Source organism: Lepidothrix coronata, unplaced genomic scaffold, assembly GCF_001604755.1.
Source record: "Lepidothrix coronata isolate B3197 unplaced genomic scaffold, Lepidothrix_coronata-1.0 Scaffold25, whole genome shotgun sequence".
In the NCBI taxonomy this organism is placed as follows: domain Eukaryota; kingdom Metazoa; phylum Chordata; class Aves; order Passeriformes; family Pipridae; genus Lepidothrix; species Lepidothrix coronata.
In genome coordinates this window covers 3626590-3647734 of record NW_016690205.1, presented here as the reverse complement: position 1 = coordinate 3647734, position 21145 = coordinate 3626590, and the positions used below count along the sequence as shown (strand labels likewise).

General features: G+C 47.1%; 2 protein-coding genes across 2 annotated transcripts in view; one reads left to right on the top strand and one right to left on the bottom strand.

Moving 5' to 3' along the window:
* Nucleotides 1-9692, bottom strand: part of LHPP (phospholysine phosphohistidine inorganic pyrophosphate phosphatase) — an 81232-nt gene extending 71540 nt beyond the window's left edge. Inside the window, exon 1 of the mRNA XM_017809304.1 lies at nt 9559-9692. Within this exon, the coding sequence (XP_017664793.1) occupies nt 9559-9674 (116 nt within the window). The 5' untranslated portion in view covers nt 9675-9692. The remainder of the gene's footprint in view (nt 1-9558) is intronic.
* A 2238-nt stretch (nt 9693-11930) lies between these two features.
* On the top strand, nt 11931-13956 carry NKX1-2 (NK1 homeobox 2). Its single transcript, XM_017809128.1, is given in 5 exon segments — nt 11931-11963; nt 11966-12061; nt 12064-12183; nt 12185-12419; nt 13388-13956. Coding segments are annotated over 5 exon segments (1053 nt in total).
* The last annotated feature ends 7189 nt before the right edge of the window (nt 13957-21145 follow it).

The window sequence follows — 21145 nt, the reverse complement described above, 5'->3', positions numbered from 1 at the left end:
GGGAGAGCTCTTACCAACATGGGGGAAATCCTGGCTGCAGTCGTGTTTACAGCAAAACTCTCCTTCAGTTTTCCTGGTCAGGTAGGTTTTGCACCAGGAGGAACTAAAAGAGGTGGCTTGAAGGTCTCTGTCTGACAGGGGAGATGCTTTGCTCTGTGAGTCTATACTGCACTGGGGGCATGGCTGCTGAGCTGGCCAGTTTAATGGGAAACCTCCAGGCTCTGAACTGACCTGCTGTTCATAGCTCTGGAAGCACGTGCAGATCAAGTTACTGCAATTTCCAGTGCTGGCAAGTGTGGGGACGTCGGGAGAAGAATAAAGAACAAGATTTGTAATGTGATGTCTTATAAGATAAAGGGCAAGGGATTAGATGAGTGCAGGTACAGAAGAATGAGGCACCAGCAGATGAAATACACGACACACGTTTTATCAAGATCTCCAGTGTATTACAGATTTCTCAGCAGTTTTATTACAGAGGTGCAAGCACACCCAGGAAACCCAGTCAATCAAGGCTTCAGCTGACTTCCATACATCATGGCCGTGATAAAGATCCCACTCCAACTCCATAAGCACCAGGAATCAATCCTGATTCGAGCACAAGCCGAGCACATGGACAGGCAGCACTGTGCTTACGCCATAGGGGGACTCAGCACGATCCAGGCAGCTGTGACATCCCAAGGCTGCCTCTCACTCCCTGTTTGGGGCCATCCACAGGCTCAGCATGGATCAAATCCACTCACACCACTCCTAACGCCCACGAGCAGAAACAGGCGAAACTGAACTTGAAGGGAGAGCAGCTTCCGACCTTTCGGGGTGCCACAAACGGCAAACTCGGCTAAAAGCATCTCTGTGGCAAAACAAACCTGTTGGATCCCTTCTCAGAGGGCACAGCAGAGCAGGCAGGGCAGCAGGGAGCAGACAGAAAATCCAGCTGTCCCCCTCCAGCTTTGTGCCAGCACCAGCTCTGCACCGGCTGCCAGGGAAGTGCCACAGCACAACAGGCACTGAAGAGAAGCTACAGAGAACATCCAAACCCAAAATTATAAGCAGACAGATGAACACCAAACTAACACACCAACAGGTAGTAAGGAGTCTTTTTCTAAGCCTTACCACAGGAGGGATTTAAGCCCCCTCCAGATCAAAACAACCCCTCAGTCACCCAAACCCAAACCTTAAATACAGACCTGGGGCACCAACCCCGCTCCAGGCACATCATGAGCACAAGCACAGGGAAGAGAGGGATATGAGGGGTTTAATTTCAGCCCTGAGCTGCCCCTCACACTACAGCAGCTCTTTGAACTGACCTTTACCTCATCCTGCTGGAGCAGGACACGAGGCTGAGTGACAATGTCCCACAATGCAATTACCATGCGTCAGATGAGCCGGTCCCTTACAAATCACCTCGAACTTTACACATCTGCTGGCTGTCAGCATCTGCCAGGCTCACTCACCCGAAAATAATGAAAAAAACTCTCATTATTGCTCCATAACAGGTAAAGTGTTAGGACAATTATTAGACATCCTCACTGACCTTGTGCAGACTCAGCCAACTGCCCTTGCCAACCTTTATGGGCAGCCTTTGGGCACACAGAACACAAAAAACTGTTCTTTCAGATGATGTAAAGGTTGTGACACCAGTAGGAAAAGCAATGGTCCTGGAATCTAGGCTGGAAGCCATTACTCCTCAAATTCACATTGTACTGTACATGGCTGAAGCAACTAAGGACATGGTAAAAGGCGAAACTTCAGATTTTGGATAGACGCTTTTGTGACAAAGATTTTTCCTAACACAGGAGCAGGAGGAGCAGCAGGTCCTGAGGAGATGCCCAGGGGGGGCAGAAAGCAAAACCCTGGAAGAGGCAACAAGCCTGGCAACAAGCTTGGCAACTGTTCAACAAAACTTCAAAGGGCTTTGGAAGAGCACTAGTTCTGAGATTTCCAGAATTGGCCTTTTATCCTGCTTTTGGTTTTTCAGAGTGATTTAGGTTTTCTTAATTTAAAAGCAAGCATGCTAAGCACCTATCCTATTTGAGTCTTTTGCATCAGTGGAAAAATACCAGTGTGCTCCAGCATAAACCTACCAGCACTCTCATACCTTGTCTGAAACACAGGGAATCAACAGTACCAGAGAGTTATCTACCTGCAACCAAACAACAAGTAAAACCAGGACTTCCTCCCACCTGGGCAGAACTGATGTTGTTGCCCTCTGCAAGGGCCAAGGTGCTGGTGTTCCAGGTAAAACATCTCCTGTCAGAAGGGCATGAAGCTAAGCTGAGACAAAACTAAGCATAATGGTCAAAAGTAGAAATGACTTGTCTAGTTACAAGGTCAATACAGAAGAAAGCTTGAAAAGAGCAGAAATTTATACTTCCTTAGCCTGGCTGGCTGATGGAAAACCACAGAACATAATGTAGCTTTAGACATCATGTAAAAAACACACTCAAAATGATGAATTAAAACAGGTTTTGCAACAAGAAGTCAGTACTAGTCCTCAACAGTCTGGGTAACAGTGTGTAAAATCTCATCCAGACCACAGAATGGTGAGTGATCAGGGCAAGGAGGGATCAAAATCTCCTGTGCCTTCTGACACAGCTGTCTAGCAGGCAATGGGATGTTTTTCTGGTGCCATGGAAGCCTCCCTTGCTGGCCCTGCCACTTCCAGGGAGTAATTCACCCAAAAAGTCAGCACTGCTCTACACGGAAGGTAAAACTCCCTCTTCCAGCCCACACCATGCACAGGTTACCTCCAAGTATCAGATCATGTTATGTTTACAAATCAATGCTAATTCTGAGGCTGATCTTGCAAGTTTTTCCCAGGAGAACCTCCATGGGATCATCACAGGCCTGAGGATGCAAAAGGGTTCTGGCTGACAGCGATAACCCAGCTGTGGAAATGCCTGTTGGGGGAGTACATTAAAAAGTGTATTTGTGGCAATAATCTATTATATATTTTCTCTGCAAATCTGCTTTCCCGTCATTCCAGTGGCGATTTCAACAGCAGCAATTTTTCACCTTTAATTTCATCTTCTGAAACAACACTAATTATTTCAGAAGCCTGAAGGAAGCCAGCCATAAGTGCCTGCATCCATCCTTATGTGGCACAACCCTCTCCTAATTCCACAGAAACACTGCACTTCCTGGTGTTTTTTTCACTTGGTGTGTGCAATGAGGACTGTGGATCAAACCTGGGTTGTTCCTTCTCTATCCCAGCGCCCAAACCTTTCCATTCCTCTGATTTCTGCCATCACAGCTCATCTGAAGTGCTTAAATCTTGCTGTCACATCTCTGATGCTACTTTTGTCCCCCGATCTCCTGGTGTTTCCATTCACTGATGTCCTGTCATTGGTCCCAAGTACAGCCAAGCTCATTAAAATTCCCATTCTCTGGTGATCCAGCTTTCTGCTCCATATAGCAAGGCTGGCCTGACAAATCCTTACAACACAGCACTGTCTGGCCCCACTCCCTCTTGCATTCTTGTGTCTGAAACTCATCTCTACATCTGCTATCTCACGAGCACAATTTCCTCTCGAGATCCATATGGCTCACCTCTCTCTATATATAGAAGTGGATCATTTGGAGGCAATCCAAAGGAGGGATTGCAAAAGGGATTAAAAAATGGGAGGGCATTACCTTTGAACATGAATAAAAGCAGATTAATAGGCGCATATGAAGGAGCCACGAGAAGAGGCCAATGTTACTTAAGGGTGGGCAAGGGTGACATAAGGAAAGGTACAGTTATAAAACTATACACTTTAGAAACACCACTTTGAGACACTGACAGCAAAAACTAAAAACAAAAACATCACTAAATTGTAATTAAAAGAAAACTTTAAAAACCCACTAATGTCTTTATTTAGGTATTTTGGTCATGTGGAATTTTTCAGGGGTAAAAAACTGGATGTTGCACATCAAAACAAACACAAAGTCCACCTAGTCCTGAAATCTCTAAAAAGGCCAACAAATACAGCTGGATACCAGCATTACTGCACAAATTATCTGACACCATAAATCACAGTACACCTCCCTGAACAGAAGGGTAGACAATAATACGGCACAACAGTGTAAACTAGAATTAAGTCTTCAATAAAAACAACACATACTTTTGAAAGGAATCTGCACAAAGGAAGCACAAAGCAGAATATAAGAAAAATATCTCTGGTCCATTACATTCAGTGACAAGATGCATTTAATTGCTGCAGATTACCAAATCAGCTTAATGTATTACACCTGAAAGACTTGAATCACACTGCAAGTGGGTAAATAAGTAAACTCTGGTAGAGCTTAAATAGTTGGTAAATCTCCACTTTGAAGCTGTCAGGGGAAAAAAAAAATCAGATCTTTGGGCATTCAGTTAGCATGAATATATTTATTTGCATTAAGCAAAATATTTGTATTGACAATACAGTGAATGATTCTGCAGTAGCTTTCATTCTGTGCTAAAAGGGGGGTCCCAGGGCTGGGGGTTGAAACTACATGATCATTAAAGTCGCTTCCAACCCAAACCATTCTGTGATTCCATGAAAAGCTGAGATTTTTTTGCCTCTGAAGCTGCTATTTACTCCATTAAAAATTCAGTCAAAACAAAGTTATCCTTGTCAGGGTTGAATTCTTAGTTTGTATACAAACAGCATTTGTTTGTAAAGAATTATTTCTATTTCTCAGACCCTAAAGCTTAATGATGTTTAAATTCCAAAAGTGCAAGCACTTACTCATGCAATTTGTGTAGACAGCACATGAGTACCCACAACTTCAGGGACATAGATCTTTTTTAAAAAAAAAAGAACACTGCTGATTAGGAAAACAAGTATGGGTTAGGAACATCCACTGCTCTCAAAAACTGAGGGCATAGCTGATGTTAGAGACCAGAGTGGAGCTGTGACAACTCTGCATCCACTGAGGATCAATTCCTGGATCCCTTTCTGGCTCTGCCATGGAACAGCCATATGACAATATAGAAGTGCTTCATCTTTTTGTGTCTCTACTGTTTCAGAAAGAGCAGTGACACCAACCCTTCTTCGGGATCCATGGGCAGAAAATGCAAAGAGAGTCAAGTACAAAGACAAACAAAAAGATATTTACACAACAGTTGGTGTAGTTTATTTGAAAATCTCTTTCTAAGAGAAACAACTTTGCTATCACAGGTCCCGAAGGCACGGCAAGCCTTGAAACTCTGCACGGCCTGTGCTAAGCCATGTCTGGGTTATCTTCTGCGACAACAAAGATTTCCTGCTCCTTGTGGCACACACACTTCCAAAGGGCTCTTTGAGAGCTCCCAACTGTCCCACCCGAACCCCCACGCGCTGAATTGCTTTACAGTCCCAGTTCCGCTTGTTCTCCTCGCAATCCTGGCCTTGTTAGACTCTCCAGGTATTTTATTTTAACAGGACTGTCCAGCTGCTCCACAGCCTCCCCGCTCCCCAGATTTCCGCTGCTCTTCTAAAGGACTCAGTGGAAAGTTGTGCTGACAGATGCACCGTCCCGGCCCAACAACAGGATGTTGTAAATGTCCAACTACTGTGTGCTTTTCATATGGATATGCTAATGGACACACTATCAGCACACAGCTGTAAATGCAAATGCCAGAGCACAGGCTGAGCATCCTTTATGGATGTTTAACCACCTTCTGTCTTGTAAGAGACCAGCTCCCTGCTATTTGTAAGATAAAAAGGGACTAGCTCACCTCGTGTCAATGCTGTGTAAATCGATTAAGACAATAAGAGCACAAACACAGAGGCACTGTTAGGGCTGGCTCCAGGACAAGCCTTTAAGTCACCTTTCTGATCTTGTCCATGGGCTTTCTGATCTGCTCCACGGCATCTGCCAGTTAACCACAAACACTGAAAAGAGATGTGTCTAACTTTGTCATAAGGATTTTTAAAAACAACAACAAATGTATCCCAGAAAATTAAACAATCAAGAAATGTTATGGATTAAAAGTTTTAAAGGGACAAATAATCTCATCAAGCTGCTTTTGGATTTTTTATTCATCCACTGCTCTAATATCTCCATCTAAAGTTAACAGCAAGAGTCTCTGAAGAATTTAAAGACATTCCTGGCACGGTGGCTCCTGGGTTAAACCAGGGGTGCCAATACCCTTTGGTACATGGGTAAGGTCTGGCTGCCATGGGATGGCTGAGTAATAGGAAGGATCTACATTCACCTTACCACTTGAGTGCAGCAGAAGGTCTGCTCTGTACAACAAATACTTCTGTGGTTCATCCTTTCAGCCTCTGATTCACCAACTGCCTCTCAGTGCACACTGAATCCTAGGATAAATTTATCAGACGTGGGTATATTAGCAATAAATAAAGCATTCCCAGTGGTTACACTTAGTGTTTCACCACAGGTTATACCAACTTGGATAGTGACTATTGATGCCTTCCTCAGGAGGGTCTCTACAGCACTGGGAAGTGTGTTACTGAATGTCATCTTGCTCAGGAGGTTTCAGTGTCCATCACCTTCTGTGGTCATTTTTCTGCTCCATCTGACTGTACTGTCAGCTAAAAACAAACAAACAAGAGAGAAGCACCCCCCCTGCAGCCACCATAAATATAAACCAGGCCAAATTCTGCTGGCAGAAATTCCATTGCTACTCCCTCAAACACTAACTCGAATAATTGCAGAGCAGAATTTGGCTGAAAACAAAAGAAATAATGCAGCCAACACAGTTTTAAGAGGTTAAAATGGCTTCAGTCACATGAAACCAATGACAAATTAATATGTTTGCTTATCATTTTTATTGGAGTGTACTATATGTTGTTACACTAAGTTAATTGCTGTAATAGTGTGGGAGATGATGTAGCAAGACAGTCTGAAAAGAAGAGGTCAGCTGTCATTTTGTCAGAGTCCCTATCTGTACTATGAGTTATCAAAATGGTATTTAGGGCTCCTATTAGACATATATATGCACTGAAATATTTTAGACAGCTCTTCTAGCAAAAGACCGTATCAATTTGAATAAGTTATCAAGTTCCTAGCTATCTGCAATTATGACTTTTTAATTGATACAGAAAAAAAGAAATTAATTTAAAAAGAGCTCCTTTTAGCTTTAATCCATCTGCTTGAAACCACTGAGCTGTACTGTGACGCAGACACAAATATTAATGACCAACTGGCAATAGGATAATGAGTCAATAAAGATTTTAAATGGTGTGAGCTAGAACAATTACCAACCTAATAGGCAGATAAATAAGGCTACTTGACTTTACCGAAGGAAAATGATTATTGTTAACCAGTTACATTGAATGACCTGAACAAAGTGGTTTGGGTTTGGTTTTTTTTTTCCTTCCTGTCACTTTTCCATTCTGCTGTCCCCAATTCCACTCTGCTGTCCCCAGTTCCCACAGCTATGACTGCTGCTTCTGCATTGCTTACCAAATCCTGACCAAATGAGATCAGCTTTCCCAGTGCAGCTCTCCAGAGCCTGCTGCTGGATTGCATCTCCCAGCCTGCCTCAAAGACCCCCCCAAACCCTTCCAGACAGGCAGACAGGTCAGATTAGCTGCTGAGGGGTTTCTGCAAATAACGAGGAACAAGGGCTTAGACATTTCCAGTATTTCCAGAGAAATCCCATAATTTCTTTAGCCCAAGGCCAGAGTTTTACTGTTGTTTCATCAGCATATTTCTGATACTGCTGTAAGTTAAACTGCAGTTTACACTGCCTCCATGCAAGAGGGTTCAGCAAAGGCAGTGACAAAGGTTATTAAATGACAGCCTGCAACCTGACAGAAAATGATGCTTAAAAACCTAGGAGGGAAAAACAGTATGTCAAAAGCATCCAGTGAACCACAACACAGGTATTATTGACTATGTCCTGAATTTTAAATGAATGATCTGATCTCTGGCAGTAATTATGCAGTTGTTGCTATTTATGCTTGATTTGGCCATGCCTGGAGGCCTTGGCTATGATCTGGGCTGTTCCATGCTAAGCACTGCACACATGCAACTCCTTGAAAGACCCAGGTGCCACAGCACTCCCATACAATGTCTTTATAGGAGCAACTTTTCCCTCTGCCTAATATCACTGAATTCCCTTGAAGTGCTGCTCTCCCACTGGCTGTCCTGGCACCTGCAGCTTCCACCAGCCAGCTGAGCATCACAAACAGGCCACGAGCCTCCATAAGCCTTAATCTTGCTTCAAACACTGCTCTCTGACAGCACTGGTAACTCTGATCCTGGAGATGCTTCATCAGCTTCATCTGACGACACTTTCTGTGCCTGCTACATGTGTTTCAAGAAGTATGAACAAAGACATTATTATTAAAAAAAAGCAGCAAAGACTTCTGTTATTGCTAGTACATTTGAACCTTCTCCAGTTCTCTAGTTGGTTCCACAAACATTTAGGCACATATTTAACTAACCTCATATGATTAATTTTACTGCTTTCAATATTTCTTCTTGCATATTTTCCTGCTCAATAAAGCACTCACCACAACTGTGTGTGTGCTGAGTGGCTCCAGATGACAGAAACTGCACAGGTGCTCACCAAGCTGCCAACCTTTCAGGGTTCAGAATTTAGACTTTTAAAACATTTCAAACGGGGTACACACAGCAGCACACAATCACAGAATGGTGTGGGTTGGAAGAGACCTTAAAGTCCATCTAGTTCCCCCTCCTGCCATGGGCAGGGACACCTTCCACTAGACCAGGTTGCTCCAAGCCCTTTCCAGCACTTGCCACTTGAAATGGACCTGGATTTTCTGTAATGGGTTAGGGAAACATCAATGTAGAGCCAAAAGCCTTTTATACAAACCCACAACCTCATCCAGCAGGGCAGACACACCAGTCAATACTTGTCTTTAAATGAAGTTGTAGTCACTGGCCCCATCCTGCTCCTCTGGTCCAGCACGGCCGGTATAGATGCACTTGGCAAGTCAACCTAATTAATTCAAGTTACTTAAATCAAATTTACTTGGCTTGTGTGACATGGATTGCATCACCCAGCTAAAAGGGAAAGAAGTCCCTACCTGTGGGCACAGGGATTAACTCATCCCAACCACACTTTGCTTTGGAGTCACTTCCAAGCTGGACAATCATTAACCCCAGCACGGAAATTCTCCATGTCTGCTGGGTTGCAAGTTTTCCGCGAGAAGTCTCAGCTAATTTGAGAGCAAAGTTAATCAATTTGCAGAAGCACCGTGCCAGTGCGTGCAGTATTTTAAAAACGACTGTCGGGGACAGCGTCAGACCTCTCGTGTATCACCTGCCCCTGCCGCGTGTGCGCTGACGACAGTAAACACAACCCCGAGCACGATGTGATCTGCCGCGCCGCTCCACGCTCCTTTTCCCAGCAGCCCAGGGTCTGCGGGCTCCCTGACCTTCAATAACCCTAAAAAACACCAAGGCGACCCCCAAAAGGTCCCGTTTGCTGTCCTGTCCGGGACTTCACACACGGCACTGCGAGGTTACGCTCCCCGCGGTGGAGTTAAATGCCCTTTCGAAGGTGACCACCGCCCACCCCGGGGTACCAAACCCAGGCGCGGGGGTGCCCCCACCCCACCGCGGGCGGACCCCCCGCCCCAGCCCCGGCCGGAGGGGCGTCCCGGGCCGCGCACCCACCTGCGCACGGCCTCGGCCGAGCCGGCGATGGGGACCCCGCCGTCGGCCCCGCTGTCGTAGAGGACCCCGCTGACATCCAGCAGCAGCCCCCGCACGGCCCGAGCCCAGCCCGCCATCGCCGCCCGCACGGCCCCGCGCCGGGCGCTGCCGGGAAATGCAGTCCCGGGCTCCGCTCCGCCCCGCGGCTGCTCCCCCCGAGCTTCCGACAGAGACACTGCGGCTGCCTCGGCCCTGCGAGCGCTAGAGCCCAGGCTGGATGAGGCTTGGAGCAACCTGGTCTAGCGGGTCTAGCATCCCTAGGAACCCTAGCATCTCGGGTTCCTTCCAACCTGAGCCATTCTATGATTTGTATGACAACCAAGAAAAAAAAACAAAAAACAAACCAAAAACACTGACTCATCATATAAAGAATTTTGCATCACGGATAAGATTTTATCAGATGTGTTCCAACTTTACAGATAACACTGTTTTCTCTCAAATACCTTCTCATTGCTAATACCATCAATAGCACGCCACGACTCCCCAGAATATATAAGGAGCTGCGGTGGAATTATAGTCCATTTTGTTTTAAGGAAGGCAGAGGAGCCTTGGCAGCATTGATTTGCATCACCGCTTCTGGAATAGCCTCTGGCTTCTCCTTAAAGATTATATCTAAACTGTGAAATTCATTAAACAGGCCCAGAAACGGATCAGGTTATTTAAAACAACATTACTAATGGCGCAATATCTCAGCTGTCTGCACCGATAGTGAACATTGTCTTGGATAGTGTTATCAGTCCAGGACACCCGCTATGAATATTGATCCACAGCTTGTTACAGCCATCACTTGCCGTCAGGACAGGTCAGGGTTGAAACCCACCTAGCATCAAAGCAATTTGAAGACAGCACTCGGGCTGAATTTTAATGCTTGAGCTGGGAAACGGACCAACTTCAGAGTGCTAAAACTAATCCCTGAGTGTGCTTTTTCACATGTGCCTTTCCACACGTGTGTGTGTGTTTGCAGGTTGCTGTGCATACAGGTGTTAAATGGATGGTATTTGAAGATGTCTGCTAGCTCACAAAATAATCTCAGTGCTACAATTTACCTTCTCAGGTCCTGCAGACCCAACAACTCTAACAGAAATATTTGTGGTCTGAAATATATCAGATGAATTTGTTTTTTCCAGTTCTTCACCACCTGCATTCCCAAAACCAAGCTTTACCCACCTGTAGCTTCTGAGTGTGAACTCCTCAGGCCAGAGCTTCCTTTGCTTCTACACACCTGTGGTATCCCATCCCAGAGGCCAAATGGGCTGTTGGATGCTGCCACCACATAATTAACAACGACAGCTACTTGTAATCACATCACCCTGCACATCATCATCTCATCTTCTTGCTCTCCTGTTATTTTAAGGCCTATCTTAAGGCCTTTGCAATAGCACTGAGATTAATGTGTAAGCCCAGTTCTGATGAGGCACCTGTGAAGAGGAAGAGGGCCATGCTCTGCATCTTTCCCTAAGTATAAAAGCAGGTAGAGTAGCAGATTCCTACTGAGGGTTGTTTTCCCCGGCTGAAGGGTGCCTTTTCCTTCATCTATCTGGTGATTTGTGGTACCAACAAGATGCTGAAATGCTAAGGAGAGGGAAAAGCGTCCCCCTGGACAGATAGAGATGTACAGAAAAATACTACTAGCATGTTTTTAATAAGCAGGGCTGGATAGAAGTGATCATGGGGCTGGTGCAAGGCAGTGCACAGAGGCTTGGCCTGCTGTCACCTACCCTGTGTTATAAGTATGACCAGACAACAAAGTGCTTCCCCCCACAGCAAGGACGGTTAGTCTGGGGGTGCTGCTCAGTGAGCCAGGAACTCCTCCAACACAGGTAAGCCTCAGTTTCCCCGCCTACTCACTGAGAATAGTTCGAGCACCACAGGTGAATTGCAGGAGTTTGGCCCAAAGTCTGAACCAGACTGATCCTAAGCTGCCCCGAAACGAAAAGCTGCTCATTTCTCCCTGTGGACCATGCAGTAGTTCCACATCTCAGAGTGGCCGCTGGCAGAGGGAGCGCTTAGAGCCCGGAGCCCACCTGGTGCAGCAGAGGGATGCAGGAGCCATCCCTCTTCTCGGGGTCCCTCTGAACACGAGGGTCACCCCACCGGGCCGGCACTGAGCGGGGACCTGCAGGTGTGTCAGCGTAGGGTGGGGGGACAGGAGCAGCCGAGGGGCTCTCGGGACCCGGGGGTCAGCAGCTGCCGGCGGGCTGCGAGTGCAGCCGCATCCCTGCGCTGGCGGAGGACCCAGCGGGCTCCTGTCTGCCCCTGGCCCACCTCGCTGCGCATTCCCCCCTCCCATCCCGGGGCAGGTGAGGGGAAAGCCCCGTCGCCAGGAGGTTGGGATGGAGGGAGGCGCCCGCTGCGCCCCCGCGGAGCCAGCGCGGCGGGGAGGGGGCGCGGGGGCGGCGTGCCAATGGCTGCGCTGCCCCCTCCTCTGCCCCCACCCCGCCGCCGGCCCCTCCGCCTCCCCGCCCGACCCTCCTCCCGCCGCTCACTCCGCGCCGCCAGCGCCGAGGCTGCGGCTCGGGAGCGGCCCCGCTCCGCGCCCGGCAGCGCTGGGAGCCAGCAGGTCTCCGGGAGGCGCGGAGGGTGGGGTGGGATGCCGGAATGCCCGGACCGCGGGGCCAAGGCGGCCCCCATCCATCATAAAATCTCCTTCTCCATCTTAGACATCCTGGATCCCCAGAAATTCAGCAGGAGACGCGAACCGGCCGCGGGGAGCTGGGGCAGCGCCCCCCGCTCGGGCGAGCGGGAGAAAAGTTTGGGAAGAGTTGAAGTAGGAAAGGACGCTGCTGCTCCCGGCAGCGGGAGGAATAAACTAGAGGCACATGGTAGGAACGCGCTCGAGTTTCTCCGTCCGGCGCTGGCGGGGCGCGCAGGTGGAGGCGCTGGCAGAGGGGACCCCCCGGCCCCGCGCCCGGCGGGGCTCCCGCAGGAGCGAGGGAAGGGGGGGCTGGAACTGGATTTTAAGTCTCGATGATGCAAAGGGAAAAGTTCTGGGTATCCGTGTGTCCTCCACGGCTCCTGGCGTGCGGGGCATCCTCTACCGCCCGACAAGGATGGCGCATCCCAGGGCGCGCCGCCGCCCCATGCCGGCTCCTGACGGACCGCGGCTCTTACTGGGGCACCGCACGTTTTTGTTTTGGTTTTTTTATTTATTTTTTTTTTTGTCCACGAGGAAGGGCGGCCCCCGGGCGCACCCCTTCCCCGGGGCGGGAGCGGTCGGCTGCCCCGGCCCGCGGGACGGCCGGCTGGGTAATTGCTCAGCCCGTCCCCACCGGAGGATGCCTTAGCTCCTGGTGATCGATATCCTATTACCGACTCCCGCCTATCTCCTGCCCGCAGCTTGCAGGTGCCCACTTCAAACCTCCTTCCCCCGGCCTGATCCTAATATTGTTCGATTAAAACTTACCTTTAATAGATGACATCTATCGATCTGGCCCTCGCAAATCTGAAACTCCATTAGCGCGGGGATGGGGAGGGGGGAGGGGATTTATTTCGCTTCAGAAGGGGACTTTAATAACTTCTTTTTTAATTGGTAAGAAATCCATATCGACGCCTCCCCCCTCCCCGCCGCGGATGCGGTGGCACAGCGGTGGGGTGGGGGCGCGGGGGGGGGCTCCTCTCGCACGGCAGGCGGGGGTTTTCTCCCTTTTATTTTATTTTTAATGATTGCCCTTATATTTCCACGCTGGAGGGGCTGGGGGGTAATGTCGGAGAAGAAGCCCGGGGTTCGGAGCGGGGAGGGGTGACGGGAGGAGGGTGCGCTCCGTCTGACGAGCGCTGCCATCTCGCCTAGATCCGCACGGCCCGGCGGAGAGCGGCGCCGAGGACGCGGGGCAGGACCGCGACGAGGAGGACCCGAGCGGGGACGGGACGGGGAGCGGGCCCTCTCCCGGGCCGGAGGAGCCGGGCTCGCCGCGGGGCGCCCGTCGGCGGCGGGCGGAGCCGGGCTGCGGGAAACCGCGGCGGGCGCGCACCGCCTTCACCTACGAGCAGCTGGTGGCCCTGGAGAACAAGTTCCGAGCCACGCGGTACCTGTCGGTCTGCGAGCGCCTCAGCCTGGCGCTGTCCCTCAGCCTCACCGAGACGCAGGTGAAGATCTGGTTCCAGAACCGCCGCACCAAGTGGAAGAAGCAGCACCCGGGCGCCGACGGCGCGGCCCCCGCAGCATCCCCCGCGGCGGCGGCGGGCGGCGGCAGCCCCAGCCCGCCGGGCCCCGCCGCTCTGCCCTTCCAGACTTTCCCTTCCTACGCCGCCGCCAACGTCCTGGTGCCGCCGGCCGCCCCCTTCCCGCTGGGAGCTGGCCCTTTCGCCCCTTTCCTCGGCCCCGCGTACCTCGGCCCCTTCTACGCCCCGCACCTCTGAGCGGAGCAGGGCGGGGGGCGGCGGGCCGCTCCCGAGCCCAGCCCCCGGGAGCCAGGAGCGCACCTCGGCCCTTCTGACCCAGCCGTCATCGCTTCTGGTGATTGCATGGCGATTGGAAGTGTAAGAAAGTTGATTTTTTTTTTTCTTAGGCGTCACGGCAGCATGCTTAACTTTGACACAGAGAAAAAAACCCCACTGTAACCACTGGATTTTATTAGCACGTTTGAGATGTAATTATAGGTGTTGGAGATGGGAAAAGCAACCCTCTTTACACATGCCTGACACTAATTCCCTCCAGATTCTTCTCCAAGTTCATTGTTAAAGCCGTTTGGCTTGCCAGCACATGTCTCAACCCTCGAGGGCTCGGGAGCTGTGGCACTCGTTACCACTGCTGTGATCCTGATCCTGACGATGGTGCACGTGGCCGTTTTAAATCCCAGGGACGCTCATCAGTGAAGATGTTCCCAGGCTCTGAATTTGCTCGTGGGACTTGTTTGCACCCTGTTTGACCCACGTTTTATTACTGTTTCTGAAAACTGCAAGCCTCTACCTGGAGGAGAGTTTTTGTCTGAGAAGGGGTAGGAAACTGCAGCTCTGTGTTATCAGGCAACAAGAAGAAAATCTACCTGGTCAGTGAGAAAGGATTCAACTGCTGCTCACGTCCACGGCCTCCCTGCCTTTCTTTGCAGTTCATTCCCAGTGACTTCAAAGGTCTTGGATGAGAAGTCTAAAGATCATTCTTTTTGCAGCGAACAGTTGTTCTTGTAATAACCCAGCACTAGTGCCAAATGAGGCAGAAAAGAAAACATAAATCTGAGAAAGTGATTACAGTATTCATTTCTTTAATGAGGGGGTATTTGTGGTAGAAAGTAAGTAAAACGCAGAATTTGCAGCATGCCGAGACCTATTTTCCATAACAGAGAAACATGTGCTTTTTCTGGTTTTGCTTTTTGGAGCATTTGTTAGAAGGAAAATCATATTTCATCTTCATCTTTACAAGCACTGGAATGAAAAGGAATTTTAGCTGGGGGCTTATCTGTCTCTGAATGGACGGGAAGTAATTGGTTTAAAAAAATCTGTCTCATGCAGTTTTACAAATTATTACAACATGGTGTTCAAGACTGTATCTTCTTGGTCTCTGATGATGCTTTAAAGTACACATTGGCTCTCCAACCAAAAAACTTAGCTCATAAATCCTATCTAGCTCTTCTTGTGTTGGTCTAAATAAAAAGAGGTTTTTTTTAAATTATTCCCTGTTTAGTTGTTTTTAATTGTACTTGGGTGAAGCAGTGTCTGCTCTGTGGACTGGTTGCCCACCTGTGTGGATACTGACAGTGCCCTGTGTTGCGGTTCAGTGGCTGAGGGTGGTATCTCATCTCCTCCGGGCTGGCTGCAAGCAGGGGGTTCATGGGACACCCATCTCTTGCAAAAACCACCTTCCCTACTTCCAGATTTGCAGGGAATGGAGGTGTGAGACCCACAAGAGTAGGCTTCAGCCAGCTGAAACGGCCTGAGTTGTCTTTCCATGCAGAAGAGGAGGTGCTCAGTGTCTTCTCGATGATTTGCAGAGCTATTAACAGAACATGAGGTTCACCTCAGGTCATGGGTTTGGAAGTCATAACTGCTATATGAATGTGTTTAATAATAATAATGGCCAGTCTTCGCGAGGGAAGATTTGGGAAAGGTCATTAACCCTTCGAGCCTGCGCAGTGGATTTTTTAGGTGAGACACAGCGTGCGCTGAACTGAGCCCACCCTTTAATCCTGAGGTTCATCTGCCGGGGCCAAGCAAACTTGGACAGTGGCAGTGAGGTCCCCAGGACGTAGGTTTGTTTAGAGTGACCTTCTCTTAGATGGATTGCCTTACAAGGCTGACGAGCTCCATCTGCCCGGGGGGCCGGGAATCGAACCCGGGTCGCAGCGGTGAGAGTCCTGCACCCTAACCACTAGACCACCAGAGGCCCCATGAATGTGTTTACTTGCAGGCTAATTAAAGTAACTTTTTATCTCTAATTTAAGTTAGAGTTACAAAAGATGGAGTCATTTTAGCCCCTCAGAGTACATCCACAGCTGCCTTCCTTTCTGGCCAGTGGATCAGCAGTCCCAGGTGTCCAAGCCACCAGGATCCACCACTGCTAACAAACCATCTGTCCGTCCTGCCTGCCTGGGGGCAATTAAGAGCTCGAGCCCTGCAGGAAGGGAAAGGTGTTCCAGCAAGCTTGTCCAGTCCATTTTCTCTGCCTCAAGTTAGGACTAACCAGACCTAAACCCTCCTGACTATTCGTGACCTCCTACTTGTGATTGCCATCACTGTGCATGCAAAAAACCAGGTCTTGATATCATTTGGCTGTCACTCTAAGAGGTTCCCAGAGCATGAAATGGCTGGTGACCCACAGTGTACTCAAATCTCTGGTGTAAAAAAGACTTGTGCCCTCTTATGGTCATATGATTAGTTCTCTTCCTTAAGAAGTGTAAAGCATAGCAAAAAAAACAAACCCAGGGAATGTTACAAATCAAAATAAACAAATAGTATAAATTGCCTCCTCCTTTGAGATGTGTTTTTTGCTGTTCATAAAACTTTCAAGGCTCTGCTTTGCCAGTAATTTTGCCTTTTCCAAAGCCACATTAACTTTATAGGAAATCTGGATTCCTATGCAAGAAACTCCATCAGTGTTTTTATTCTTCCACTCTGTCTAGTCACTTCTAACCCAGATTCCCTGACATTTTTTACAGTTAATTACAGTTAATATCCATCACGGTCCCCACTTTACATGACCTGTACCTCTGCACAGTATTGGAAGGGAAATGCATGTCAATGGTAATGCAGATTTTCCAGCTCTGATCCCAGGCCACCAGAGCTTTTCTGGCTAAACCCTTCCAAGCCCTTTGGGCAGACCCTTCCCTCCCTGCTTTGTCGAGGTGGAGTTGCTCGGGAGAGTGATCTCTGGCTTCTCATTAGGAATGTGGTGACTGGGCACTTATTACAGCTGTGATTCCAAGCAGTCCTGGAAGCAGCAGCCACTGTCAGACACCACTTTGCCCAAATTAGGCCATTCTCACTGGTAACACCTCTGGAAATGCCCCACTGAGTATCCATTATCTCTAACAATTCTGAATACGGATTTGTGCAATATTTTCAGGCGTAGACAAAAATTGGCTTTACTCACAGCTGAATATAGATGTTAAGGGGAATCACAAGTAAGTCCTACATGTGAAAAGTAAGGAATGCCTCTATATTAAATTAAAAGAGCTTTGAATTGAAATGCTCCAGAGAGAACAGGGAAGTTAGTAGCCTCCTTTGTTCCTGGGCAATCTCATCTAGTGGGTGGCATCTCTGCCCATGGCAGAGGGTTGGAACTAAGTGGTCTTTAAGGTCCCTTCCAACCGAAACCATTCCACGATTCCATGATTCCCATCACATCATCTGTACTCACAGTGTCTGCAGTGAGCAGGCAGCAGCAGCAGCAGCTGGTGTCAAACTGCCCAAACTACTGGTACCTTCTGGGTCCAAGAACCACAAAAATCACTTTGGAAAACAACTGCCTTTAACCTGATAATGAAAGAAGTACATGAGGGAATGCCACAGCATCACAGTTACGGAAATGTTAGAAATGTCAATTTAACCAGACTTTCAGACCCGTATTTAAGAAAAAAACCCCAAAACAATTTATGCAGTTGGTTTTACAAAGTTGGGAGAACACACTGAAAAATTAAATATATTGAGAAACTAAAGATAAGTATATTTATTGTAATGCCAGTGACCAAGCATTTTTCTTGAAGAAAATCAGTACATTTTGTTGTATAATACATGACTGGAAAATTTCCTTCCAGAAATCTCTCCTTGTGGTCTCCTAGAAACCTCTCCTTCCTAGAAATCTCTCTCTTAATCTCCCTCTCATTATTATTAGAACATCTGTAATAAACTATGTACTACCTACACAAAAATTCCTGAGCTAAGCACAGAATTCCCTGTTTTCCACCTGGGGATTGTTCAAGTAGGACCATGGAGAGAGGGACAAGGATGACTCAAGACGAGGAGCAGGCAGAGAGGGAACTCAGAGGCCTTCTACTGTCCCTGCTTCTGGCAGAAGAGTTCCTTTGGAAGAGACATGACCACGGATTTTTGTGTTCACTGTGGAACATGTGAGTGTCACCTCCTGGTGGCAGCAGAGGCTGAGAGGTACTTGGCAGTGTCTTCTGGCATTGTCTCTTCTTGGCCAGCCAGTTCCACGCCATGTTCAGAAAAGCAATGAAAGTCAAGGTACCCACGTGTTTATCAAAATATAACAGGTGATCTATTAAATGCCTCATCGGCCCACTACGTGGTCAGGTGAGCCAGGAATGATTGAGAATTGCTTTGGTCCCACTGGCCTCTTAGGAATGAGATCAAAGTCTGATTTTCAGCAGCTTTACAACTCACAGGCAGACTAGACATCAGGCAAAATATTTAGTGGGTCAGGTACTCCTGAAGAAAAATTAATAATGGGGTTCAAGCATCACTAGGCCTGAACACGGTTTTTGTTTTCTGGTATGACCCTGTATTAGCTGAAGTCACCTTGATCAAATCTTTACTGCACTTTCTTGACATGGAAAACTCATGTTCTGGGCCTTGTTTCTGGCAGTGTAGTCAGTAGAAGTTTCTGGGAAGATAATGATGTGTGCAACTAATTTATGAGCTGCTTGTGACAGGTTTGCTTTAGCCTCTAAGTTGGCATCTTTACCATTTTATTCACAGGAGCTGTTCTGTGGTTGCTGTGATTCATGTAGCCTGTAGCAACACTACTGTTGCTTTCCACTGCAGCACAAATACTAAACTCTGTTTCTCCTGGATTTCCCCCTTCAAACACTAAAGAGTTCCCAGTCTATCTTCTTTTTCAAGTTGATCATCTCATTTTCTGTGTTCTGTGTAATGCCACAGGGAAAATTGTAATTGAAAATGTGGCATTCCATGGGGCTTAGGCATGCTGGAACACTGCAGAGGGATTTCAGCAGTATTCAAGATTTGTGCTTTTCAACTGAGCAGCCTCTGACAGATTGAAAACACTTTCAATAAAACCAGATCTATTCACAAGATCAATACAAATACAAGATTTTACTCCTTTCTACACATGGTGATTTGTTATAGTAGCTTTGATCATTGAAGTTATTTTACTGCTACTGTTTAAAGGAAGAAGCCTTAAACATTATTTTTTTTTTAAACAAGGAGAGAATATACAGAGTTACATAAACTTTGCAAAATGGGAGCCTTAAAAGATGTCAGGTATCTGTGGATCTTTAAGAATCTGACATAACAGAGAGTCAGGTGAGTTGAAACCTTGTCCTCTCAGGTGAGGTCAGTTCTGTGATGATGTGCCAACATCCAGCACCTGTGCAAACATCTCTTGTGTGGTGTTTGTGCCATTAGATTGACAGCTTTCCTTATCCTCCAGTCCCTTCCATGAAACTACCCCAAAAGTCACAGGAATCAGTGAATGGTATAAATGCTGCATTTCACTGAAATTGCCCCATAAGAGCCTTGGTTTGAAGAATCATAGAATCAATCCTAGAATGGTTTGGGTGGGAAGGGACCTTAAAGACCATCCCTGCCATGGGCAGGGAACTCTGATAGAAAAGATGCAGAGGGCAGAGAATGGATTACATTGTTTTATAGTTTATTTGTCTCTTCTAAGGAAGAGCCACGTGACAGTTTAAGTGTAGGTGCTTTCTGTCAAGATCTTTCTGCTTTCTGAAGATTCCTTCCTTCTGGCAATATGCTCTCCATATTTCCATATCTCAAGCTGTGTGATTTTTGAAAACAATTATTCTGAAAGAAACTGTTTTGAAACAACGGACTTGAAAAAAAAAAAAGTCTTTTGTCCTAACATGTATCAAGAAAGCCTTTAATTTTCTGAATTATCAGGTATTCTAAAAAAAAATCTAAGGATAGTTTTTAAAGTCATAAACGGGGAAGGCCAGGAAGTGACAGCAGGTCACCCTGAGGTAATGACGAGTGGCAGGTGATGCAATAGGTTACATTGCTAATCTTTCACCACAGTGATGCCAAGTTAAAGCCTGACTTGGTGGGAGTATTATGTAAGATCTTCAGCTTCAGACCACAGCAGCCCTGAGCAGCTGAGTGCTCACCATTTAGCAAGGTTAGCAATCGTGGTCACTGCAGTATCAAACACTTGAACAGCAGAGCTGGTTGGGGATGTGTTGTGGTAGAATTTCGAGAAGAGTTTCCCAGCTCCTGAGATAAAGTGTATCCAGATGTCCAGAGCTCAATCCTGAGATTAACCAAATTGATAAAGTATTTATTCTTATTATCCAGTTGGATGTATTTATGTTCATTTTCCTGTGGGCTCTCATGGCAGTTATAGCTGCCATCTGGGTCAGATTTTGAAACTCTGGAGAGTACATAAAGGAGTTGTCTTTTCCAGAAATCATTGTCCTGAGAAAATCTAAGAAGGAAGATTGGAATTTAGGAAGCATAGTGTCTGCAGGATCCAAATCAAAACACATTTGTACAAGGAAGTAGCAAGGTCACATACGAGGCACTTGAAAGCCTGAAATTTAAACTGAGTCTCACTCCAATTTTCTTTGGACTTTATTTTACCATTTCTGAGTTTCATGCTAGAAAATGCCACTCATAAAGCTCTTTTAAACAGTCTTGGAACATCTGAAAACTGTTTATCCCAAATTCTCTGCAATTTGTGTCCTCTCGGCAGCACGACGCCCAAAGAATGTGATGCTCACCAGAAATGTATGTAGAAAGGTTCTTTCATTTAATTAACTACAAGTTCAAGAAATAAAAGGGCTTATAATTTACTTTTAGGTTTCACACAGAAATAAAATGTCTCATGTGAAAGGCTCTGGATGTAGGTACTGATGAGCTGCAAAGGAAAATAACAGAATGTAAGTTCAAACATGGGGAACAATGCCTATCAGAAGACAGTAATTTAAACTATTTTCATTCTATGATTCAGTTATCCATGCTGTCAACTAACAGAGTGTCATGGAAATCTTTGTAGAATAAGCCAACATACAAACTGGAGTGGATAAGTATTAACTATAGCTCAAGGTTTATACTGCAATAGAAATATCAGCTATAAGGGTTGTTCGTGGTGGTTTAAGCTGGGTTAACTAACACCCATCATATAAAACAGCATTATTTTGAGGGGGTTGTGCTATGCTTTGCCAAACCATCTTGA